The sequence below is a fragment of the Geotrypetes seraphini genome, chromosome 13 (genome assembly GCF_902459505.1).
Source record: "Geotrypetes seraphini chromosome 13, aGeoSer1.1, whole genome shotgun sequence".
NCBI lineage: Eukaryota > Metazoa > Chordata > Amphibia > Gymnophiona > Dermophiidae > Geotrypetes > Geotrypetes seraphini.
In genome coordinates this window covers 77148738-77175911 of record NC_047096.1, presented here as the reverse complement: position 1 = coordinate 77175911, position 27174 = coordinate 77148738, and the positions used below count along the sequence as shown (strand labels likewise).

General features: G+C 41.7%; 2 protein-coding genes across 5 annotated transcripts in view; one reads left to right on the top strand and one right to left on the bottom strand.

Annotated features, from left to right (window-relative positions):
* Positions 1-2318: 2318 nt before the first annotated feature.
* On the top strand, positions 2319-16991 carry CISD3 (CDGSH iron sulfur domain 3). 2 transcript variants are annotated; one of them, XM_033917601.1, is made up of 4 exons: positions 2319-2467; positions 11210-11338; positions 11651-11758; positions 16360-16991. In XM_033917601.1, the coding sequence occupies exons 1-4, from the start codon at positions 2408-2410 to the stop codon at positions 16549-16551; spliced, it is 489 nt and encodes a 162-aa protein (XP_033773492.1). In that variant the 5' UTR covers positions 2319-2407; the 3' UTR covers positions 16552-16991. The 2 variants fall into 2 exon arrangements, with proteins under 2 accessions (XP_033773492.1, XP_033773493.1); XM_033917602.1 differs by lacking the exon at positions 11651-11758 and having other exon boundaries at positions 16360-16987.
* A 1597-nt stretch (positions 16992-18588) lies between these two features.
* Positions 18589-27174, bottom strand: part of PCGF2 (polycomb group ring finger 2) — a 74300-nt gene continuing 65714 nt past the window's right edge. For all 3 annotated transcript variants that reach the window (XM_033917598.1, XM_033917600.1, XM_033917599.1), the window contains one exon: positions 18589-25408. In XM_033917598.1, the coding sequence (XP_033773489.1) occupies positions 25064-25408 (345 nt within the window). In that variant the 3' untranslated portion in view covers positions 18589-25063. The remainder of the gene's footprint in view (positions 25409-27174) is intronic.

The window sequence follows — 27174 nt, the reverse complement described above, 5'->3', positions numbered from 1 at the left end:
GTGTGTGTGGTGATGTGTATGTAGTACACAAGCTGAGATTTGGATGGTGTGATTGTGGTTCAAGAAAGTGAATTGCGATAGGGGGGGGATTCTATGGTAAAAAAAAATTGCAGATTGCGACTGGATTGTATATGGCTACCACATTAATTTTCCCTGTATAATGCCTGTTTTGCGTTTCTCATACAGTTTGTACTTATTTTGCACATTGCGTCAATGTACTGTTGGATGCCTGTACATTCTGTTTTGAAATCGCTAATAAACATATTTTAAAAAAAAAGAAGCTGATGTAGCGCAATGTGTTAAAATCCTGTGCTGATCTTGCAGAAGTTGTGAGTTCAACACCCAGCGCATCTTTTAATTGAGGCATTCTACCTTGCAGGTGCACCTTGATGATCTCACAGTGAGATCAGCATTGTGCAGCTGCACACCTCCATTTGCAATGAAGGAAAATGCATGTAAAGGTCTGTATCTGGTTTTTCTATTTTTAAACTTTGAGAAATGAAGTAATGTTCTTTCTTTGCTTTCAAGAAAGAGCTGATTGCAGCACTGTTTGGTGAGGAAAAAAGGGGTTCTTTTTAAGCATGTGTTTTTCATGTGCTGTAATTAGTAAATCATATTGCTGTTTGGGCAGAAAAGTACTTTGTTTTGCATGCAATATGTTTGTATTGATGTGCCCTATTGATATGGTGGCTTATTAAATCTATTAGGAGGGAAAAAAGAGGAAAAATTATTCCTGACCTCTATTTAGAAAATATCATTTCGGAAGCCCAAAGCACGCCTAAGTTTCGCCCATAGAAAGTCACGTTCAGCCCAAGTTGAAATCCTACTTAGACCAGCTTTTCATTCACCTACAATTTCCGCGATGTTTAGACGCGGTCTACCGCCCAACTAGCGTCTATTTCAAGCCTACCCTAACCACCCCCACGTTACGCTCACGTCTACATACTTAGACACTTTTCTTGAGAACGCCTACAAATATGGAGACGCGTCCAAAAACTCGCGTCTACCTCGTCTACATTCTAAGGACGCCTAGCTAGCGCTTAGCTCCATCTAAGTCCCAATTAATGCTTGTTAAGACCCTTAAATCGCTCATTAACCATTTAAATCGGACGCCTAAACGGCAAGCATCACTTAGGTGCCATTAGGCGCACTTTGCAGAATCAGGGCCACAGTGCCTAAGCTGAAATCAGTTTATTTGTGGAAGGACTGAGTACCAATGTGGTTAAGAGCCAATATTCAGCTCTTAACTGCACAAAATAACTGTATAAACAGGACCACATAAAATGCAATCCTGTCTTTATGTGGTTTACCTTATGCAATTTAAACAGTATGAGTATTTGCACATATAAGTGATAATATTACCAACACTTAAGCATGCAAAAGCGTATGTAAATATGGGTGCTTAGATTACAGAATTGCCCTTTGCATGTGCACTGAAGCCTCCAGCACGGTCTACTTACATTACTTGCACTTCCCTGGAAAGTGAAGGGTTTTTGATTGTTTGGGATTTATTTTTTTTTTTTAATTCTTTACTGATTGAACTTTATTTGTTTACAGAAATGACATTTAAGAAACAGGAAGACCTAAAACTGCTCTCCATATGAGTCGGTTCTGTTGGTGCTTGAGCATCCCAAATGTTGAACAAACTCCTTGACAGTGTGGAGGGAAGGATCATTTTTTTGATGGGCTTAGCATCCCCAATAAATTTGAGAAGTTGGCTCTTATGCTATTCACAATTTTTATACTCAGGAAATAATATTCCTAAATGTTAGGAAACTGCTCTGTGAAGAAAGAACATTTGGTTACCACATTTTCCAGGAAATGTCACCTTTATATTCTACCTGCTAAATGTAGATCTCCGGCTACACTTCTCCATACAACAAAGTTACAGCTCTGCTCTCTCCCCACACTACTGGTACACTATTCCACCTCCACCCCAATATCTATAGTCTCTCTCCATTTTGTCCACCCTCCTCCATCCCCATATTTATGCTCTCTCCCCACCAGGCGCACACATCCCATATCTGTGCTCCCTTTCGATATCTGTACTCTCTCCCTATCCTACTGAATGTACTATCCTCTAATATCCATGCTCCCCCACATCTTACTGCCACCCCAAACTTGTGCTTTCCTCCCCATCCTACTGATACACCATTCTTTCTCCCTATAAACCATGCTCTCTCACTTTACTACTGGTGTACTTCTAAAAGTCCAGAATTGCACCTTCGCTCTCACATTTCCCTAACCTTAATCTTCGTCTCCCTTGCTTCCCGTCACCGGAAGTTCTCCTCGGGTTTTACGGGGCGAGAAATAAAGGGCGGGAAGAAGCCGCGGGCTCCCGTGCGAGACTTCCGGCGGTGGCTTCTGATTGCTCTGGTGAGGATTGGGGCTTTGAGAGGTTGTCAGTATGCGACTATCTCTTGCTTTGGGGGCGCTAGTGAAAGCTAGTTCTAGTAGAGGCTGTGTGGTGAGTATGTCTGTTGCATTTCCCATAACATGACTCGATGTTTTCCTTTTTCATCTCACGTGTACAGCAAAGGATCATGGTTGCTGGATAGTTCCTGTTTCTGTGATTAACACGCTGCGTGACCTTATGCCAGTCACTCAAGCTCCTATTGCCTCAGTTATGCGCTTAAACTAAGCCCTTTGGAACAAAATGCATATTGTACCTGAATATTTATCACCACAGTATGGTGCTGTGTAGATGCAATAGTGCTATAAGATTTGCTTAATTATTAACTCCGGTTGTTTCTGATACATACGATTATCTGCCTGTCTAAGGCATCTGCAGGTGAAACCTTTTTTATATATTTATTAGATTAGATTTCTATCCCTCATAAACATAGTTTTATTGAAACCTACTAAAACTAATAAGACAGCACAATTCATCTTAAAGAAATGCAGCCCCCTCCCCCCCCCAATCACAGCCACTGACTAAGGGGCAGGTACACTAATATCGCTGGTAAAATTCGTCCGGTTGTTGTAGTGCCAGCAAATTGTCCAATTTCAAAACGGGGATCAATGTTGAAACTATTTTACATGCAAATGAGTTTCATGGAGATCCACCATCCAATCAGTTGCTGGAAAAGCGACTGACACATGCGCCGAGCCAACAGGGGAAGCCACAGAAGCAGCGTCCTGCTGAGCTGTTCGGGACAGGAATATTGTACAGTACTTTACTTTTTTACGGGACGATCCCTTCCCAAAGTCAGCACCCTACAACAACAAAAAAAAATTGGCCGGACCCCTCCAACTGCGAATATCGACAGGAGGGATGCCCCGTTGCCCAGTCCCTTCTGCCTCGGAAGCCACCTGGACCCTCCCCCCTGTGAATATTGACAGGAAGGATGCCGACTCCCTCTTGCCTTAGAGGCCACCTGGACACCCCCCCCCCCCCCCGAGATGTACTCTCTCATGCCTTAAATCAGAGCCTTAGGCCCATGCACTGGGAAGGGAAAGGCCCACAATTTTGAAGAGGCAAGCCTTCTGGCAGGAGAGAGTAGGCATCCTTCCTGCTGATCTGAATAAGGTATGGGTGGGTCAAGGGGAGGTACAGGTGGCTGTAGAAGCAGGAGGGAGTGGGCATTCCTCCTGCTATTCTTCAGGGGGGGGCAAGGGTATGGGGGGTTTGGGGTGACTTGTAGTGTCCATTTAAAGAAAAATCAAGAACAAGTAAAAGATAGATTCAAACCATGCCTCCAAAAATCTGAAAATTATCTGCTGCTCCCCACCACTGAGAGCCATGAATCACTGGGTAGGGAATCTATTATATTGCTAATTGAGCTGGGTCAGTTTGTGGTATCTGCTCTTTTCTTCCAATCTTGCAGTCACATGAATAAATAAGGTATTTCATTAGAAGGATAGAGAAAGGGAACGAGGTTGTGGAAGCATGGAATTTCATGAACTGTAAATTCCCCTTTTAAAACTTAATTCTCTTGGCACTCTGGTATTGAGAGAGGCTTTTAGTCTGGGATTGAACTGAAGGGGAATGAAGAGTAGCACTATTCCAATTCCTCACAAAAATTAAAAGTAATATTCCCCATTATATCCCACAGGAAGTAGAAATGGGCACTGGGCCAGGTGAACCTAAAAAAGTAACACAGTAACAGCAGTAGGAAGAGGTGACAGAAGAACATTGACAAAGTTGGAGGGAAGGGGAGAAGGGACATATTGTCTCACAAACTCTGTGTTTCTTGGTTTGGCTCCCTGACGTTCCTCATGCATTAATTGCTAAATTTTTGCTTTTGGCTCTTTAGTAAAACTCTGCAGCATCTCCCTGATCTCAACTTGGATCACTGAGCTGGATGATTGTTCCTTGGTCACTGGATCAATATGATGTAGAAACATAGATTATGACAGCAGAAAAGGGCCATCGGCCCAACAAGTCTGCCCACTCGAAGAACCCTCCTTCAACAAGAACCCTCCCTCTAAGAATTTCCCGGAGCGAACCCACTCCAAGAACCCTTCCTCAACAAGAATCCTCTTTTTAAGCATTTCCCCGGAGCGAACCTACATGTTTATCCTATTGTCCCTTGAAGTCGAGTTCGTTACTGGCCTCAACTACCTGACGTGGAAGACCATTCCATCGATCAACCACTCTTTCAGTAAAGAAGTATTTCCTGAAGTCACCATGAAATCTCCCACCCTTGAGTTTGAGTGGATGTCCTCTGGTTGCCGTGGGCCCCGTAAGGAAGAAGATATCTTCCTCCACCTCAATATGGCCTGTAAGATATTTGAATGTCTCTATCATGTCACCCCTTTCTCTGCGTTCTTTGAGAGAATATAACTGCAGCCTGCTTAGATGTTCTTCATATGGGAGATCCTTAAGTCCTGAGACCATCTTGGTGGCTATACGCTGAACCGACTCCATTCTCTTCACATCCTTTTGATAATATGGCCTCCAAAACTGAACACAGTACTCCTGATAGGTCTCACCATCGACCTGTACAATGGCATTATGACTTCAGGCTTACGGCTGATAAAACTTCTCCGGATGCAACCTAGCATTTGTCTAGCCTTGGCTGAAGCTTTCTCCACCTGATTGGCAGTTTTCATATCTTCACTAATGATTACACCCAGGCAGGCCAAACATAGTGGCTTAGTATGAATGCATACTTTTATGCCCTGGACTGCTGGAATATGTTTTCCCACTCGATATGTAATTACTGAGGTTTCAAACTGTGATCCTTGCAGGGCTTCCAGAGCTCAGGGTGAACATGTGGCAACGAATCTCATGTAGACTCTATGGGCAGAGGGCTTGGAATCTGTGAGTAGTAGGGGAAGTGCTGCAATGCAAAAGGGGATGGGGAAGCAATTCCAGAAAGCAGGAATGTGCCTGGAGCCAGGGAAAGCAGAGCAGGGAAATGATCCATGCCTGTGGTCAAAAGGGAGTTACAAATTGAAGATGAATTAAACCTACCAAGGAAAGGAAGTCTCACCTGTAGAGGATAGTGAGAAGTGGGAAGCAATGAAGGGATGGGTGAGCTAAACCTGCTGGTTAGAGAAAAGTACATTGGAGTTTGCTGGGGATTGTAGGGAAATAGAAGTCTGGGTCAAGGGAAAATGAGAAGCAGAATAGTCTAAAAAAACGATTTAGGGAGTAGAGCAGGAAGAAAGTTATTAAGCTCCCTGTTCCCAAATATAAAACATCAAATGATGCTTGTGCAAAAGGAGAAAAAATTAAGTGTTGAGAGAGGGAAAGGGGATAAGGAGGAACAAGGAAGAAAAAGAAATTAGGGAAAGTGAAAATAATTTAAGGAAAAAGTGTGGTATAGATCAGACATGTCCAACAGGTAGATCACGATCTACCTGTAGACCGCGGAGGGGTCAGAGTTAGATCGCCAGCCCCACTTGGCTCCATCTCTCCAGCAGCTCGCCCCGTCGCTAGGAGAGAGCTTGTATCAGCAGGTCGGCTGCCGAGGACTTGCCGCCTGTCTTTTTTCCCTGCCTGCAGGAATCTTGCCTGTGGGTGTGTTGGGGGTGCTTGTTGTTTTTGTGCCAATAGTTTGTGGGTACCCCAGGGGGCTGCTGCTTGAGCCCCACGACGATACGCCACAGGCCCGGCGTCATACCTGGTCTCCTGCCTCTCAGAATCACCCATTCCTGCCCCTGCCCCAACACCCTTTAGAAGTATGTTATTTACCGGGCAATATCCATTCGCCCGGGCTTTACCTGAATACACTTACCGTATTAGTTGTGTCATGTGCTAGTTGTTGGTCGCTTTATAGTTCACTTTCATTAAACGTTTTTGGGCAGACACAAGAAAGTGTCAAAAATTTGGTGATTTTGGCGGGCTTTTCCAATTTTGTTCTAACTAGATGCCTTGTCTTCAAATTGGTTCAAACCACTATGACTTTTGCTTGCCTCTGCAATTTTATTTTGCCTAGCCTTTGCGTTGATTCTACACTGCAATTTTATTTCACCTTGTCTTTGCATTGATTCTACACTGTGTGCAGAATTTATTAAATTGTGTGTGGTGGTATTTGAACTTGTTTGGCTAGATCTAGAATTGCTTCACCCCTTGTTGGTTCCTGAGCCAGCTGCTCCGTAAAGCAGTTATAAAATAGTCAGAAAATAGATTTTCCTCAATATCAAATTCTCCTAAACAGGCTTAAGGTGTGCTGCTGCAGCTCATCAGTGCACCTTTATAAAGTAAGCCTTTATCTTCCTCCATACTTACAGTACCTGAATGTAGGGCAGAGCTAGGTAAGCATCACTATATCAGAATCTGGCAGCCAGCTCTCCAGCACATCTACACAAGAATCAACAATCGTATATCGTGTGAATTTTGTTATATGCTGATAGTGCATTAATTATTAATTAATATAAAATGTGTATATATTTTTTTAAACTTTATTTAGTTTTTAATGCCATCAAAAAGTGCAATACAATTTACATACAAATAATAATCAAATAAGCACTTATAAACAATCAGAATCTATACAAAAAATACAATTCCTCATCCAACATTACCATCAGGAATAATACCAAAACAAAAGATATATACCCACTCCACCCCCCCCCCCCCCCGGGATGTGTGGGTGCAAAACAACGGAAAATAAAGATAAAGGGCAACTATAGCAAATCTACAAAAGACGTCAATGGGCTTCAAACCAATTTAAATTTCTTATTATGCCCCAGCAAGTCAGCATTCATTTTCTCATACTTATAATTTAAGCATAAGCTTGCCCACCAGAAAGGAAAACTAAGGTGCTTCCAATTCTTCCAATTGTGAGTAATCATTTGCATGGCTATCCTGGTCATTATTAGGAAAAGCTGGCATGGGGGGCTTAATATGCAATAATGTTTCACATAGGACTACTTCATACATCAATGGAATTGATGCCTCCAGTATGGTATTAATCTGTCCCCATATTGACTTCCAAAAGTTAGGTTAATGTATCTCTTTTATTTGCAAGAGTTTATATGTGTAACCATCTACGAATACTACAAAATGTTACAAAATGCCCTCTCTCTGTTTTAAACATAAGCTAGACAAAATCAATATAATAAGAAAATTCTTCGACAAAGAACAATACAGGATCATAGTCCAATCCCTTGTACTAGGACTAGTGGATTGCTGCAATATCCTCTACCTACCATGTCCAACAAACTTAATTAAACAACTACAGTCCTTTCAGAACACAGCTCTCAGACTAATCTATTCACTCGGAAAATTTGACCACATCACCAATGCCTACCTAGACTCACACTGGCTACCGATACAAGCCAGAATCCAATTCAAATTATACCGTCTATTATACAAAGTAACAAACGGAACTGCACCTACCTACCTAAACAATCGCCTAAATCGAAACCTTTCACCCAGAATAAGGAGAACCCAGACCCCATTCTCCTACCCACCTCTCAAAGGTAAAAAAACATACGACAGCCTCCTAGCAACGAAAGCAGCGAAACTTGACCCCTCCATCTCCAACCTGTTGACCGAGACAACTGACTTTAAAGCATTCCGAAAAGAAATAAAAATACTATATTCAAAAAAACATATTCAGTTAACCTAACCCCCCCCCTCCTCCTATCCCCTCTGCAAATTTCCCTCGAACTACCCACCCCTCTGGTAACTTCTTCTCTATGTCACAAAATACAACCTGAAACCTCACTATGTAACCTGAAACCAGCTACCTTCCAATGTAATGTAATTTCCTGGAAATGTTCAAATTTCCCTCTGCAAATTTCACGTGAACTACCCATCCCTCTAGTAACTTCTTCTCTTTGTCACAAAATATAACCTGAAATCTCATTATGTAACCTGAAACCAGCAATCTTCCAATGTAATGTAACTTCCGAGAAATGTCCAGCAATCTTCCAATGTAATCCGCTTAGAACCGCAAGGTACAGGTGGAATAGAAGTCACTAATGTAATGTATTCATGTCCCACTATTACAGGAATAGCTTGCATATATCCATATTACCTCCAAAGTACTTTACAGCACAATAACCATAAACCAAAAATCTACGTGGAGTCCATCGAGCACAAAGGAGCACAAGGAGAGCACAAAGGAGCTCCTTAATTGTACTCCTATTAGCACTACACAGTCTACACTTGCTTCTAACTGCAGGGGATATGCCTAATAGTTACAGCCTCTGCACAACACATGGCAGTCATTTTTAACAGTGAGACTGCATGGACTGGAGCATAGGAGGATCACTCCTGCCCCGACTCACCCCCAGACTTTAAGGTAGGCTCGGGGACGAGGCCACCACTGGTTCTGCTGCACTTACTCTATCGTGAAATCCCTTACATCAACCCAAAACAAGGAAAAGAAAACGGAACAATTACCCATCACACAGGAATGTGCCTCTTATTTTCTCAACAAAATACAAAAGATTAGAGACATCCTGTCCCAGAAAATCCAATCTAGTCTTTTCAACTCTTCAATCTGTACTACTGATCTATCCAAAACCTCATTTCACAAAACCTCTCTTTTTCTAAATGCTCAAGTTTTATCTTACCAACCCTCTCAGATATTCAGAGATGTTTAAACACTCTGAATATTAAAGGTACCAACTCTGAAATTATTCCTCCTCTCATACTAAAATGTTTTTTCCCCATCATTAGACCACATATCCTAGATCTTGTCAAGACTAGTTTAATTACTGGCACACTACCAAAAACCTGGAAGGAATCCTTCATCTATCCCAAGATAAAAGATCTAGACCACCACAAATCTGTCGTTCTCATTTCACTTGATTTTATCTTCCGCTTTTGACACCATTGACCTATTACAATGCCTTCAAGATGTTGGACTCTCCAGACAAATCATGGATTGGTTCACTTCCTACCTTGCCAATCAAAAGTAATCTTCAACGCCACTCTTTCCGAAGCATTTTCAAATACATATGATGTTCTCAAAGCTCAATTCTATCTCCTTTACTGTTTAACATCTTTCTGGCCCCACTTCTTACCCTAGGCCAGTCAATAGGCCTAATGATTTACGCCTACGCTGATGATATTCAAATACACCCAATTGACCTGAACAATCATGAGGACATCAATCTTATAAATCAAAAACTAGGGGAAAGTTTGCTTGAGAGAGGTGCTGCAAAAAGGGGCTGTTTCCTACCTGCTGGAAAGTTAAGTGCTCTGCCTAACATCATCAGAGGAGGCGATTTTGGGTGCCGTTTCCCTGCAGGCACCCGCGGAGACAGACGCCCCTACTCATTGGGTGAAAAGTGAGCTGCGGCGCGGCCAAAGGGCACGTCAGGTCCCTTAGGAGCCCCTTCAGAGACACGGGAGATATGGGGAGTCTTTAAATTGAAGATAAATGAGAACTTATTATTTTCCTTTTTCTTTCAATGCGGAAGAGAAAAGTGAAGGCTAAAGTTTCAACACCTATCTTATTTGGCCCCATGGATAGACACCTTGTACCAACTAGTGTGACTGGTCAAAATGTGAACACTTGACTCTTTTTCAGGGTCATCATTCAGCCCTTTAGAGCGTACTCTACCTCCTCCTCCAAATATATCTGGAGGTAGTGACCCAACAACTGGGTCCATTTCTCTCCGACAGGCTCTCCTGTGCAATTAGCATCTTCCTATTGATTTTTGGGAATATGCCTAGGCCTTATCCTTTCAGGAAGAGGCTTTACTTGCATAGGAGCGCCGGGAAGAGCCTCGGGATGTTTCTTTAAAAGATTTGTGGGCGATTAACACTAGAGTGGAGGGGCTATTCAAGTCAGTGTTAAATCGTAATATTAAATTTTCAGAAGAAGTAGTACATAAATTAGAAAATGTGGATGATAATTTGAAAGTTTTGGAGAAACGTATCGTAACAACTAAATCCCAAATTACAACTTTACAAGCAGTTTCTTCTTCATCTGTTAAGGATTCACATCTTATTCATACTCGATTTGAACTCATGGAAAATATGTTGAAGGCAAAGAATCTGTGCCTAGTCAATTTTCCAAAAACTCATTTGTTAATATCAGATATTTTGTTATGTAAATATTTTAAAGAAGTTTTGAAATTGACTGATGCAGAAACTATGCCCATAACAAATTCTTTCTATATCCCACAGAAGAAAAAGGTTTTACTGTATATGCCTCTTAGAGTTGAGGTACTAAGTGTATTGTACATTGTGTATTTAAGGAAAAAAAAGGAGCATTGTAGCACATGCCCTGTAAATTTCAAATCTCCACCTCCCAAACAGCAACCCTCAACCTTCATTGATTGTCAGTTGTATTTTAAAGTTGAAATTAAACATTTTTTAAGCTTTTGCCTTACAATCCTAAGCTCCCAAGGATAAGTCTTCTTCAAAACACATCACAAGTTGCTTCTGTCAGATACTGATTGGCCTGTCTAGTGTGTGATGCAATTAAAAGAATATGGATCATTCTTGGGACTATATTTAAGATTGCAATGCCCTTAGGGAGAGAAGTCCTGAGCCCCATTTTTTGGGTACCTTCAAAATTTGGCACACTTTGCATATGTTTATAATGCCTATGACTAAATCTAGCCATGATCCAATTGGTACGTGCTAATCCTCAAAGCAGCGAGGTGTACCTGGGTGTCTATTATTTCTCATTGGAAAACAGCTGGGAGTGCCCAGATAGGTCTCTTGCTCTGGTACAATTTACCATGAGATTTGAATTAGTAATTATTTTATTGCTGGACATCAACTTGTAATTAACCAGCTCATCTGCCTTTATTGGAGACCATCCAGTTTGCAATATCTCCTCCTCCCATACAGGTGCGAAAGGCTTCTAGTGTTTCCCAGGCTCCAGCCCAGCCTGTGATTGCAGCCAAACATCCATTCCAAGTGGATTTGTCGGCAAATAAACTGTACCCATGGTGTGCTTGTGGCTACAGCAAGAAGCAGGTACATACTTGAAAATATTATTTTATATAGGTTCTACATTGAACGTATACTGTATACTTACCTGCATGTAGTATGGACACTGTTTAAAATACCATTTTCGAAACTCAGAGTCAAACTTTAACTTTTGTAGCTGCTCATTTTAGGTTCTAATTAATTTCCTTGATTTATCAGTTACTCTTTTTAAAATTACATTCAATAGCAGTGGTTTTCTTTAATGTTCTCCCTACAGTAAAATGTCAAATTTGATTGCTGTCCTTATGTTAAGTTACCATCCCTATTGCACTGGAACAATGATTATATGCTGAACCATAGGTTTATCCATCTGTGCTCACAAGCATACTGCAGAAGATGTCAATCACAGTTTTTCAACTCATCCTTCTCCATGGTCTCTGCTGCCCTCTTCATTTCTTCCTTTTGCAAGTGAGCATGAAAGTGTCTGGTCCGCTCTGTTTATTTCTTTATTGATTTGCAGTGGGGTGGGGTGGGGAGGGTTCGATTTGTTCACTTTTTTTTTTTTTCAGGATGTCAAAGATCCTGGCTTAAAGGGACTGCTCTGCCTGCTTAGAGAGGAGCAAACATTTTAGTCTGCAGCTTGCAGTTATATTCCTCAGGGACCTGTACAGCCAGCCTGCTGAAGATTTGTGGAGCTCAGGGTTCCAAGGCCTCAGCACTTGCTTTCTTTCTTTTAATTGGTCAAGAGTTTGAACGCAGGCTGTTAGGCATCAATAACAGTCCTTTGAGGCACTCGGGGTGCCAGCTACAACTTCTTCCCCCCCTTTTCTGTGTTGCGGTCCGGAGGTAGAGGATTAGTCCGACTAAGGTCCTACTGGCAGCCCAAAGATCTGGCAGCTTGAGGCAGAGAACCCCTACAGATCCAGTTACACTTTAAGGGAGTTGAAGTAGGCTACAACACCATTTCCACAGCCAATGGGGAAAATCAGGGGATCTTGAAAAGTGTCTTTTGACTGTTTCTGCAGTTAGGTCTTTTGGTCTCCCCCTCTAAAATCTTTTTTTTTTTGGTCAGCCCTAAAGTGTTTAAAAGCTTTTTGTTGGCAGTAAAATGCTGCTGCGGCAGCTATCTTGGATTTCCCAATTTTTTTCCAAATTCTCCAACTTCTCAAACGCCTCGATTTACCTTAAAACCAATAGGAAATAGAGACTTCAGACCCTAATACCCCTAAATCATGCCTTATTTGTGCTGGATGGGCGGCTGAAGAGCACCCTTATGCCACATGGCACGAGATGGAGGGGCAGGAACATCAGACATAGCCCCTCAACAGCCTTCTAGGGCTGGAGAACAGCAAACGGTCCTGCTGAGGGGAAAAAAGACACCTCATGAAGCTCAAGAACAGCGGCCCTGCACACCATAAAGGCGTAGATGCTTCATCCCCCAAGAGATAGGATTACTCCATACTAAGAGGAAAGGAGAGTTGCCCACTCAAGGCCTTTACCCCAGAGTTAATTAATCTCCTCTTGTAGGCTTATACACAAGGCTGAACTATGACTGACTGTCAAGTCCACTGGCAAGCAGCTCAATTCTTGGGTCCCTTTGGATATTCAGAGCATTTCTTCCCTGAGAGCAGAGGCTATTCTGAACTCTGATGGTCCATTGGACAGGAACGAGTAGTTGTATTTAATCCCTTTATTGTCCTAAAGTGAAGCTTCCCTGGTGGGAGCAGCCTCCCATATAAAGGACTAGGAAGCAATATCGACCATAGTCTAGGAGGAAGATCCCCTCCGCTCGTCGACTCTTTAGGTCATCTGCATTGCTGGAGATCATAACCAAGTCCCATTGAGAACTAAAGATAGACCCTCCGCAAACCCTGTCCTCCCAGTATTCTCTTTTGAGTGGGGTCAGGGCTCAACCCATGTCTTTTCCTTGGTACCCGGACATGAGAAGCCTAGTCATTGAGCCTTGGGAGACCCCTAAAGGGATAGACTGTTTAAAGATCTGACAGATGGGGGGATGACGTGCCATAATCTGGGTATGAAATGGGAATAAGAGCATTTCTGGGCTGTTTCAGATGTGAGTGGGCATCCGGGTGGAATGGCTAGCCGTTTTTCTGCTTGGGATCTCAGTGGTCGGATGGGGACATAAATTTGGTGTCATCTTGTGGAATGTCTTGAAAGCTGCAACCAGGGCTTTAAAGCTGCATCGTTTTCAGATAGGCAGCCAGTGCATGGATCTTAGTGCAGGGGTGACGTGGTCATGGAAGCACAGGTTTTTCAGGAGTCAGATTGCAGCACTTTGCACGCCTTGGAGACAGGAGATTGTTTTTGCATGTTGCAATAGGCTAAGCGGAATAACACAAACACATATAGGAGCTGGGCAAAATTGTTCTCTGAAAAGTAAGCACAGATGCACTTTAGCTGACATAGGTAATAGAAACATGAAGACACTAATTTTGATACAAGATCTGAGAGCGACAGATTTGAGTTGAGAAAATCACTCCCAGGCTGCGGATGTTATCTTTGGCTGTAAGGGTGTCATTTCCCCAGGAGAAGGATGGGTGGGGGTATGTGCAGGAACCCTTGTGTATCCAAGAAGTTTGTTTTTTGATGTATTGAGCTGTAGTTTGTTTGCAGTCATCCAGTTAGGCAGCAATGAAGTTTGTTTATTTGTGCGTCACGATGGTGACCTAGGGGGGAGGTAGAGCTGTATATTGTCTGCATAAGAGTGGATCTTGATTTGATAATTTTCTGCAATGTCGAGTACTGGTTTGACATGCAGGTTGCAGAGGAGTGGGGATAGCAGTACTGGGGTACTCCGTAGCAGAGAGGTTTTGGTTCTGATAAGGAAGGTCCTAATAGTACTTTCTAAAATCTTTCTTTTAAGAAGGAGAACCATGCCAGTGTGACATCACGGATTCCAATGGAGTGTAGTCTGGATAGGAGAAGTGAGTGATCAATAGTATCAAAGGCAGCACTCAGGTCTAATAGTACCAGCAATGCGTCTTTACCCTCATTGAGGATTTTCCAGCTGTCATCTACAATGTCTAGAAGCACCATTTCTGTTCTGTGGTGCTTCCTGAATCCTGATTGGAAATTGGAGAGGGTGGTGTTTGTTTCCATGAAGTCTCGCAATTGTACGAGTACTATCTTTTCTAGTACTTTTGAGACAAATGGGAGGTTTGAGACTGGTCTATAGCTACTTGGATTGTCTGGATCCATGGTGGGATTTTTCAGGAGTGGTCTTACTACGGCAGATTTCCAGCTCTGAGGTATTATGCCTGATTGTAGGGACTCATTAATTTGAGGTAAAATGGAGTTCAGGAATGATTCATTGGTAGCTAGCAGTGTGGTGGACGGGCACGGGTCCAAGATTGAGGTTGTGGGGTGTAGGGAGACTATTGTACCTTTAAGGATACTGGTTTGAAGCCATTTAGAGTTTCTAACTTGCATGGGTTGTTGTGTTGTTGGAAGAAGAGTTTGATATGGAATCGTGGTTACAAGAGTCCGATATAATTGTTGTTCAACAATGCTGTCCAAGGGGGTTTTCTTAGGAATGGAGCTGCAGGATGGATAGGAGAGGGGGAGGCGTGATCGTCTTTTTTTTTTAAGACGGAGTTGGATTTTAAATTGACCGTTGCAGACGTTGATGCTGGATTGGAATATATAGTTGTGAGTAATGCGGACTTGTCTATCTGTCCACCAGGAAAGTTACATTCAGAGAATTCAGCTTTGTTTGAGATGGTGTTGAATCTCCCGGTGGACATGTGTAGTGGGATATTTCAATATCCCTCTGAATCCTAATGTTGCTGGTCCAAACCATCATTGCAATCTTGTTGACATGATTGTGGCATGTTCATTCGTACAAATAATACACGAAGCGACTCACACAGGAGGTTGGGCTAGCCTTGGTTACCTCTTGCACCAGGTCATGCATTGCAGGAGGATTAGATTGAGAGCAGTTTTCCCCTCATCATTTCCAAGGCCAGTTTCATGAAGCAGTCATTTACCACCTTAGAATGTCTCAATAAGACATTTCTATAATCAGTGATAGAGTACATTAACTGAAATCTCACAAAGTGTGAGCTCTTCACTGTTTGTTTCCTCAGGCTGGCCAGGAGCATATCCCTACTGCTGCACTCTTCCCTATCACATATAGCATCTCTGAGATGCCTGTAAGTCTACATTTTGATTTAGTGCCATGTATTTGAGATTTCCTATCTTATTTTTAGTCTTTTGGCATTCATATATAGATAGTTCAAAATCACTTAGTAAATGACATGAAATAATGACTTACACAGTCCATCCAGTCTGCCAAATAAAGTGGTCAGAGCTGCATCTGCTGTTCCATCAGGTTCCACTCCTTTATGATTAAACACTGGCATAACAAACAGGACAACTAGCAATTTCTCACTTTGCCTGACAAGTATAGGCAATTATATATGATGCATTCTTGGAAGACTATTTTTTTTTTTTTTTTTAATTATGATTGAATCATGTCACATGTGTTGTCAATACATGATTAGCAACATTGTTGGTTTAACATTTTACTTGCTAATTTCAACCTTAAGATGTCGTCTTCTCCCCCATTGTATCAGTTTTTCTTTACTACAGTCGACACCACCTAAGTGCACGTCAGTTAAGTGCACGCTTCGGTTATCCACAGCCTGCCACCACAGTTCCGTTGTTTTGTTTTTGGGGTTTTTTTTACATTAAAGTCAATGGATGTAAACTCCGGATATTTGCAATTCAGATAAGCACACAATCCGCTTATGCGCACTAATGTCATAGGTCCAACCTCTATTCTTTCATGTTCACCCTGGTTAAATGCAATTACGTTCTGACTGGGAATGGCTAGGCTTCACCCAGCAGCTTAAGTGCTGGGACAGCTGGAAAAGTGAGCCGGCTTAACTACAGCCTCCCCCCCCCCACTCCTATTAAGCGCACATTCCAATTAAGTGCATGTGGAGACCCAGTCCGAAGAGCGGAGTCGACTATACTTGTGTACATTTCTCCTCTGTTTCTATTTAAATATGAAAAAAAAAACCTTTTTTATGTTTGCTCTCTTCCAGCCCTTCTGTGATGGATCACATAAGAAAGCTGCCCCTGGTTTATCTCCACTAAGGTTTACTGTGGCGGAACCCAAGACAGTCTGGCTTTGTGGTTGTAAACAGAGCAAGAACCCTCCATACTGTGATGGCACCCACAAGGAGGAGTTTGTCCAGAAAGCTGAGCTCCACACTTGTCGAGAAAGCACAACTTAGTGAAGCAGATTTGGGAGGAAGGGTGCAGAGAAAAGTGTACCAGACTTAGCTATGGAAATTTGTGGGATATACCGTATATACTCGAATATAAGTTGAGACCCCCCATTTTTTCCCCCAAAAAGGAGGAAAAATGGTTGACTCGAATGTAAGATGGAGGCTTAATATTCAAGTGCCATGCCCTGCCAGGCTCTGCACCCAGCCCTCCCTCCCTCCCTCCCACCCTGCCCTACCAGGCTCTGTACTTAGGCCCCCTCACTCTTTGCCAGGCTCTATACCCAGCCCCCCTCTCCATGCCAGGCATTGCACCCTGCCTCACCTTCCTACCACTGGTGGTCTAGTGGTAGGCTGGGACAGGAGGGATGCCTCCTGTCTCCTGTCCTGACCGACTAACTTTTTTTTTTTTTTAAACACCCCCCCCAGGCATGCACTTACTTTTTGCGCCATTTTTAATCCAGGGATTTGGACAGTTTTTGAGGTATTGCTGTTTATGTTCCAGTACGGCTGAATATGATAGGCATGCTGATGACTTCAAATTGAAACTTCAACAATGTAGCCCCGTGCTGAGCCTCTCCGTCCCCATTCCCTTTTCACGGCCAGTGGCACCTGACAGGGCCGAGCTCGTCCTACTAAGCCCCATGCTGCTCTTTGAATGGACGCCACCAGTTCTTGTCCCATGAGAACTGGCGGCAGCCATTCAGAGAGCAGTGCGGGGCTGGAGGTCCAGCAGTGTACAGGGTAGGAGCGATCTTGCCACATCCTGTCCCATGCTTAGCCTCCCCATTCCCTATTCGTGGCTAGCAGTGCACCCGACAGGACTGAGCTCTTCCTGCTTCCTGATCGGCCCCGCACTGCTCTCTGAATGGCTGCCGCCAGTTCTCGTGGGACAAGAACTGGTGGCGTCCATTCAAAGAGCAGCATGGGGCTTAGTAGGATGAGCTCGGCCCTGTCAGGTGCCACTGGCCGTGAAAAGGGAATGGGGACGGAGAGGCTCAGCACGGGGCTATATTGTTGAAGTCTCAATTTGAAGTCATCAACATGCCTATCATATTCAGCCGTACTGGAACATAAACAGCAATACCTCAAAAACTGTCCAAATGGAAGTTCCATTTTAGAGTGGTGTGGGTGTATACTGGTGCAGTGGAGTAATATATTGCAGTCAATGGGTTTACGGTATACTGTAGTCATACAGTCATTCCCTTGAACCTGGATTAAGATGTCCAAAAATGAAATTTCTGTTTTACTTTGTTTCAGCTCAAATTGAATAGAGCCATGGCAATTGTTTGAATAACCAGGGATTAAAAATAACCAGGGATTAAAAGGTAAGCGCGTGCTGGGGGGGGGATTTTAAAAAAAAAAGTTAGTCAGCCGGGACAGGCAACAGGAGGCATTCCTCCTGCCCCGGCCTGCTGTATCGTCCAGGAGGGCATTGGGTTGATGATCCGAATATAGGGCAAGACCCCCATTTTTTTGGGCCATTTTTTTTTTGCCAAAAAATCTCATCCTGTATTCGAGTATATACGGTAGATGCAATAGGCTCAGTTACTCAAGAGGATAGACTTGGTGTCTTTTATGGATCTGAAAGCAAAGAACATTGACATCAGCTTCCCAGATAAATTATACAAGGATGAAAAGACTTGGTGCTAATCTAATGTTAAAAATAAAATCACTGACAAGTCTCGCTTCACAAACGTATTTTATTCCTCTTTTTATCTTTGTGGCTGTTGGTCTCCATCCACTCACACCAAACTTCACCTTAGATCTTTGACTGAAGCTTTTTGTGAATCTTACTATCACATGGGCTATCCAAAAGACACAGGTAGTTTTAACCAAGAACTCTCCGAATTCTAAGGTTTGTTGTTCAGCTGTTCAGTTTGTTGAGGATTTGATTGTCATCCTCCTGCGATCCAGCTTTATTTGTAGCAATAGTTGAATGGTAAAATCATTCACAAGGTGTAATTGTGTCCAAAATTGCCTGAGACCCTAACACTCTTATTATAAAAATTCAATTTCCATAATAGTGACAAGGTAGGCCAGGCATGTAGGACAAACTCCAGTGTTTAATACATTATACAATGCTGCAGAGTTACACAGAAGTGTAAAAGATAACAATGGAAGATTTTTGGAATATATTACACTACATCAAATGTTGCACAGAAAGACAGCAACTTGTATACAATATAGAAAACAGTTTTCTCTCATCTGTGGCTATTTACACTGATTAATATTGCAAGAAAGAAATCTTTTAACCCTTAACATGAGCTCAACCTGGGAATGCTGATTAGAGAGCAGAAGGTGAATAAATATATTTTCAAATGGAACTAGAGAAAATCCTTTTGTTACATTCTACCATGGCCTGTACCATTCCAAAACACTGATTCTCTACCCTTTTGCCAGGCTTGGGCTAAAGAAAGGTCTTATTGTACTATACCAGCTTTATCTATTTTGATTTGGCTTACATGTTTTTCAGTTTTGGCACAAGGCAAGTTACATTCAGTTAGTTCTTTCCCTGTCCTTGAGTGGCTTACAATGTTAAGTTTTAACCAGAGGTAATGAAGTGTTAAGTGACCCCCCCCAACATTACAAAAAGTTGCAGTGGGACTTGAACCCAATGGTTCTTAGCCCACTGCTCTAGCTACTACAATACCGACAGTCAGACTTTTAAGCAGGTAGGTTAAAGACCCTGACCAATAAGCTATTAATATAGATGAACTTGTTAGAAACGAAAACATGATGGCAGATAAAGGCAAATGGTCCATCCAGTTATCTTTTAATATTTTTGCTAGTACTTAACTTAAAAACATTTTATTTTCAGCTTCATAAGCTAAACATATCCTGTGTGTGATCTTTTTCCCAAACGATACATTTCATCAGAGCCAGTGCAAGAGTATTTGAGCTCTGTAGACAAATCTTCAGTCTTACCAACCCCTCCCTCTTCCCCAGGTTGTTCACATTCATTAACAGCCATGTTGTTGCTATAGTAATCCTATAAAACAAATAATTGGGAATTGTAACAAGGGCTCTTTCCAAAAGTCATTTAGCTAAATGGGCTATTTGAAAAGTGCCTGCCATTCCTACAGGTAAAAATACTACTGATGGTTCTTTGGGTGGCTCTTAGGATCCATTGGTTTGCTTCTACTGTAGCTGTTCTTTGTTGCCCTTTCTTCCCCCCTCAGAAGCTCCTGCCCTAGGAAACCATATAGACTGGCCCTGCATTTCTTAGGGATTCTATAAACACACCTAGTTGCACCTAACTCTTAGGCACCGTGTGGCGTGATTGTCAGTCAGCTGCTAGGTGGTGTTCATAGAATCGTGCCTAGCCTAGCAGTACCTAACTCAACTTAGCTTCCAGTATATTAGGCCAGGGTTTTCCTAAGTAATACCGTGCCTTTTCTCTGCCCCTAACTACACTTTTCAGGTAGGCATCGGTAGGTGCCATGCTTAATTCCACATGCAACTTCAATTAGTGGGTTTTTAAATTGACATTTAATGGCATTTTCAATTAAAATGCCAATTAAATTAATTTAAAATTGAGTTGGCTGTGTGTGGAATTCAGCCCCTTCATGCATAGAAATGCATTTCCCTTCCATTGGGTTATCTACAAATAGCCTCACTGGTCTCTGAATCATTGAAGATCAATATCCAATCTATGATGTACACTGTTACCAAATGTTTCTCAACTCAGTCCTGAAATACCCCCTTGCCAGTCAGGTTTTCAAGATATCCACAATGAATATGCATGAAATAAATTTGCATATAATGGAGGCAGTGTATGCAAATCATTTATGCAAATTCAATGTGGATATCCTGAAAATCTGACTGGCAAGGAGGTACTACAGGACCGAGTTGAGAAACACTGATTTGTACACTAATACAGTCGCATACTGCTGGGGAATCTTGTTATAAGATGTAAATCATGTCTCCACTATCATATTGCTCCTTTACAGAAGGCTTTACTGAAGAATTTTAGGAATTTTTTTTTTTTTTTTTTTTTAAAGGACAAGGACAACTGTGTTGTGAACAAGCTAGCAGTAGATGCAATATTGCAGTCATGAGCTCTGCTTTATCTGCTCTGCCTGCAGATGAACTGGTGCTTTCTTGTCACTGCTTATTGGTGGTCCAATAGACAACCAAAACAATTTGTGGAAACTAAAATCTAATAATTCACCACAGACCTTTTATAACGCACAAAAAAATCATTGTTATTTCTGTGGCTGTCCATGTTTTGGTAATCCAATTAGTGGATGCTCATATGTCTTTTCTGTGGCCCTATGCTTTGTGTATGTGCCTTGAGTAGTTGTAAGAGGTCCAGGTTTTCCAAATTTTAAATTGTGAAAAATTATCTGAAACCTCTCCCATGCTTTTATCTAAGGTTGCGCCCCCTCCCCCAGGAGCACCTCTCATTTGCCTGACTTGCTAGAAGTGGTGGAAGAATCATTTCTCTTCTGATTTAGACATCCCACTACCATTCCTGTTTTAGGAGAGAGGAAGCAGGCATGAAATTAATAAATATATAGAGCTGAAGAATCTCACCAGAGGCAAATTTCAGACATGAAACATATAGGCACATTTTACTTTACACACACCAGACAAGATGTAATGGAAGATAAACAAGAGGGGGGAGTTAGACATGAACATCTACTGTCATGCATTCATTTCATTCCTTTTAGTACTACAAAACAAGCTTCAGTTCTTTCTGTAAGGGCAGCTAGAGCCCATCCTTTCTCAACTAGACCCTTCACCTAAAACACAGACACTATTTCTCCCCCATCACACCATCATAAAAGGAAAGAGTTTTGTCTTCAGAAGAAGTAGGGTAGATTTTTATTAAATAGAAAAAGCATCTACCCTAAATCTTCCCTAGTATTAATAATCATCTCTGTTATGTCCAGTCAGGAACCAGGCTATAAACAGTCTTGCCTTATTGCTCCTCGCACACGGAAGCAGGTTCCCAGCTCAGTGTGCTGATGGCTTTGGCTGCTGAAACAAACCTTAACAGCATAGTCGTGGTATCAAACTGATAGCATGCAGCTTCATAAGATTAAAACAAAATACAGTACAAAATGCACCATGTTTACATTTGTGCTCATAAGTTTACATGCCCCTGGCAGAACTGGTAAGATGTGTACAATTTGTGGAAAATGAGTGATTTTTAAGAATACTGGTTAGGTGAAGCTATCATCAGAAAACTGTGTGTCCCTTAGTAATCATAATGATAACTGAACTCACGCAGATTGCCCTGATCAAAAGTTTACATACCCTTGAATGTTTGGTCTTAAATTTGATGTAATTTTTAGATTGTTAGTGGACAGGAGACAACAGCAAAAAGAGGTTTTTGTTTTTTGGTATGTTTTTTCTTTTCAATATTTACATTAGGTCTTTCCCATTGCTAATGATGTTCTTTTCTTGTTATAACTGATTTTTATTGTGTTTTGTAAGCTTATTGATCTGTTGTATATTGTGGGATATCAAATTTTAATAAACATGATAATGTACACACAGGTTGAGATGGCAAGGAAAGCTAAATATCCACACCAGTGGTTTGTTTGATTGTAATTAGTTTCTATGTATAAATAGTCAATGAGGGGCAGATTCTCAAAACTAAAATCTGCCTTTGACGTGCTCACTAAACCAGATCAAGATGGTTTAGCATGCATGTGTTTTAGCAGTGGATTATCAAAATGGCTTACCAAGGTATTTTCTGAGTTTTCTAGCAGTCTCCAATACTGCCATGCAAATCAGCAAGGTCATTAATATTAAAATGATAACTCCGATTGATTCTCTATAATCGCTGAGTGATTCTCTAACCTCGTTGTGCCACATTTGCAGCCAAAACTTACTATCAGGTCTGAGCTGTCATTGACTTACTCTCTGATCAGTGCCTGAGCACTGATTGGCTCAGGCACTGACAGGAAAGTAAGGTTTGACAGCTCAGACCACCCCCCCCCAAACACACACATGCAAATTAAAATAATAATCAAATTGAAGATCGGTGGGAGAGATGCCCACTCTCTGCTGCATCGCACAATCACCCAACACTGCTAACCTCCCCCCATGCAAATTAAAATAATTTTTAAAAAACAAAATTGAAGTTCAGCAGGAGAGATACCCACTCTCTCGGGCCGTGTCGCACAATCATTTAATAGTAATATCCACCGCCTCCCTCCCCCCTCGTAGCAGGAGAGATTCCTACTCCTGCTGCCACTCAACCTTGACAGCCCCCCCATGCCTCTGACGACCCCTGCTCCCTTACCTTTTGATGACTGGCTGGAGGGATGCCTTCTCCTTCTGGCCAGCTGGCTTGCCTCTTCAAAATAGTGGGCCTTTCCCTCCCTGGTGCATCCTGGAGGGGGCCTTAAACAACCTAGGCCAATCAGAGCCTTATGCCCCTCCCCAGTGCATCCGGGAAGGAGCCTAAGGCTCTGATTGGCCCTCCCCAGTGCATCCCAGGATGCACCAAGGAGGGGGAAGGCCTGCCAAGAGAGTAGGCATTCCTCTGGCCAGCCATCATTTATTTATTTTAAAAAATTATATACCGCATAAAACTATGCAGGTAACATATTGGTTACACACAATATACTAATCGCCCTTTAGTCACATGGATAAAAACAGACAATAGACAGACTTCTTATCAAATGTTCAGCCATAAAACCGTAAAAGGTTAAACACCAGATATTCGTTAGCACTGTATCTTACAAGAAGAACAGAAGTTACAACATTTTCATAGGAAAGCATTAACGAAAAGCTGCATTTTCAACATTTTCTTTAAAGTTGATCTTTCCAGCACAAAATCATCATGTCTGGCAGAGCATTCCAAAGTTTGACACCCACTACTGACATCATTGATGCTCCAATTCTACCATGAATAATAGGCATCCTACACTCTAAGCTCAATTTCATGATTTCTTCTAGGTTGGTAAATTTCAAACAATTCTTGTAGTACCCTAGGAGCAATATGGTACAATATCTGATGAATGATTGCAATGATTGTAAATTTTACTCTTTGCTGAGTAGGTAGCCAGTGTAATTGTTTTAATATAGGAGATATATGTAAGCTCCTAGGAACCCCTGTAATCAATCTAGCAGCTGAGTTGATCAGCAACTGCAGTGCCTTCAAGTTCCCTGTAGCAACTCCTAGATTTACAGTGAGCTACAGTAATCTGCTCTGCTCAGTATTAAAGCTTGGACCATACTACAAAAATCAGATGCTGGTAATAATGGTTTCAGTCTATAAAGTAGCTGCATTTGGATATAGCCTACCCTTCAGGTAAGGGGGAGGGAACGAGGGATTGTTGGAGTCAGAGGGGTTGCATGGTGATGGGAGGGAATGGGCATCTCTTCTGCTGGTGTTGGGGGGAGGTGCATTGCTTGGTGGAGTGAGGGAGTGGTCATCTCTCCCACTGCTGGAGGGGTGTCAGGTGGGGGGAGGGGTTGCTTGACTTCAGCGGCTTTTTTTTTTTTTTTTTTTGCATTCTGCGCATGCAACGAACCTTTGCTACTCTCCGCCAACCTTATTTGCATGAGTGTTTGGAGAATGACTTGCTTTTTTTAGATCGCTACAATACACCAAACAGCAGCTAGAAAAGCCTCAACTTCTGGAACAAAATAAATTTGGATAAGGCCAAAGTTGAACTTTATGGTCATAACCATAAATGCTGTGTTGGGAGATGAGACAACAAGGCCTGTGAAGAGAAGCACACTATCCTTACTGTGAAGCATGGAACTGGATTTCTTTCTACTTATCCTGATGCGGTGAGACCCGGACAAATGCAATAATTGTGGATTTCTGCTGTTTTGGGAACTATAGCAATACAGAGAATTTAGTCAAAATTGATGGCAGGATGAATGCTGCATTTTATCAGAAAATATTAGAGGAGAATTCACATTCAACACCCAGAAAGCTACACATGGGGTGTACTTGGACTTTCTAACATGACAATATGAAACATAAGGCCAAGTCAACCCTTTGATGGCTGCAGCAGAAAAAAGTAAAGGTTCTGGAGTGGCTATCACAGTCTCCTTATCACTGAGCCACTTTGGGGAGAATTCAAACATGCAGTTCTTGCTAGAAAACCAAAGAATTTACAGGATCTGGAGGCTTTTTGCCAAGAATAATGGTCAGTTTTACCACATGAAAACATAAAGGACCTTGTTCACAACTATCTGAGAAGATTGCAAGCCATCATTGACGTAAAAGGGTGGGCAATACATTACATTAAAATGAAATGTATGCAAACTTTTGAACAGGACCATTTTATTATTTCCTTTTATTGCTATGGTTTGTTTAATGTCTTGTTATCTGATGCATAATGGTTTAATTTGAAACATGTTAAAAGTAGATGTATTGTCTGATCACTCATATTTTCCATAAATGGTGGTACCCATCTTACAAATTCTGCCTTCAGTATGTAAACTTATGAGCACAACTGTAGGTCTTGCTATTTATAGTTTAAATATTGTTAATCAGTAGAAAATAAGTCTATTTTTATATACATATTTATATATAAATAATCCATCAAGTTAAAGGAGCAGCTGAAGTTCCATTGACAGTCACTTTGTGCCCCCTGCTGGAAGGAGGAGGTAAATGGTGGCAGTGAGAGGTCCCATTAGCTTGAAGATCTGGGGAGGCTTGAGGAGTCTGGGGGTTGCTGCTAGGATTTAGTGAGCCAAGAGAAGGGACTGCTGGACTTGGCAAGGTAGAAGAGGTGGATGGTACAATGGCAGGGCTGTTGGCTTTGTCACTGAGTGAATCGCACTCTGAAGTGCTGCTGGTGTTGGTACCTTCTGAGTTTGCAGATTGTGTCAGTTTTAACCGCTTGCAGGTAGGCTGCACCCGGTATTTCAGGGCAAGAGGGCCACTCTACAGCAGAAAGAGAGAAAGATCTGTAAATACTACAGGCACAATATGGTTATGTACTGCTGTTTATAAGATATTGAGCTATTAAAGCATCTCAAAGATATGCAAATGATATACAACTGCTAACCCAAGGGCAAGATTGATTTATAAATAATACTGTTCAGAATCTTTTCTTCACTCTGCCTACTAATAACATTGACGTTTGTCAGGTTATTGTCCTGGAATTTTTTATTCTTTCCAACCTAACAAGTTGAAAAGAATTATGCAAAAGGGGTTGAGAATGTTTGGGGGGCAAAATAACTAGCCAAAAAATATGCAAGCAGAAAAGGCAGTAAAAATAGTACCCACACCTAAAAACCACTGCCAAATACCAGAAAAGTTTATGTAGAGTTACACTCTTTTGTTCTTTACTAATGCAGGGGAAAAACTTCAGAACAATTCTATCAAAAAAAATGCAGGAGAGTAGGTTCTTTTCAGTACAAAAAAACATATACCAACTCTATTCTTAAACTCTCATAAGTAAAATCTAGTAGAGTACTTGAGCTGCAAATGCTAGGATATAGAGGAAAAAGTCTCAGAACCCTGTCTTCAGACAGATAAAATCTTGCTGAAAGACTAGATAGGGTAAGCACCTCACTGATCTTTAATTGAAGTGGTTGACACAGGCTTTCATGACCTTAAAGTTAGGGTTTTGCACAGCCCAGCATTAAAGATTTAAATCGACTTATGGCTACAGCTACTTATCTTTTAAAAGCTAAGCTCAGACATTGTAAATCCAACTGCTTTAGCAGAGCTGTGTACGGCGTCCTGATTGTCTTCCTCCTCCGACGGTGGTAACCAGCGTTTCGCTCTAAGCTGTGTCAGGGGGCAGGAGGGTAGGACGTTATCTTCTAAAATAAATTGAACACTCATAATAAGCATTGTGTCTGCCTACAATTTCAAAGCAGTCATCGTATAAAAATAACTTACTGAAAATCGGCATCAAAACTTGATGCTCAATCAGCGGCAAAGATAACCACAAAGGCAGCTCAGCCTCAGTTTAAATATTCTGTGACATCAAAGGCTGTAATGTCACAGCATCAGCTGTTCATCTGATCTACAAAGTAAGGCTACCCTCTAGTTGCAAGGAAGTATAGGTGAAAAAAAACTATTGCTGCTCTTATAAGCTTCCAATACTAGAGGGCTTGCCAAGTTATTATTTTAGTATTCATTAAAAAAAGAAGTGCTACTTAATTTTGAGGTTTAAACCGTTGGGTTCCTCCAACCGCAAATGGTGGATCCATTGTTATTCCTTCTTAAGGAGGGCTAATTTCCTAATGCCCCCTCTCGTCATTGGTGGCACATGGTCCACTATGCAGCATTTCAACACATTCAGAGGGTGATTGTGAGATGTATAGTGGGGCACAATAAGTTCATCCATTCTAGTGCATGATAAACTGCTATGATGTTCACCAAACCGTGTTCTAAAAGGTCAGGACGTTTGACCCACGTACCTCATAGAGCATGGGCACATTTTGATATATACCACATATGATGTATCACAGGATGTCATGTGTCTCAATTTATATTTCCTCTTCGTGATAGGATGAATAAATTTTCCTTGCAATTCCAAGGTGTTCTCACATGTTTTGCATTTACTACATTTAATGTGTCTACCTTCAGTCATTTATTCATCTCTTATTGTCGCTAGACATAATTGTTACTTTAAATTCTGCATACGACTATAGGCTATTCTAACCTCTTGTTCTTTAAAAACAGGATGTAATTGT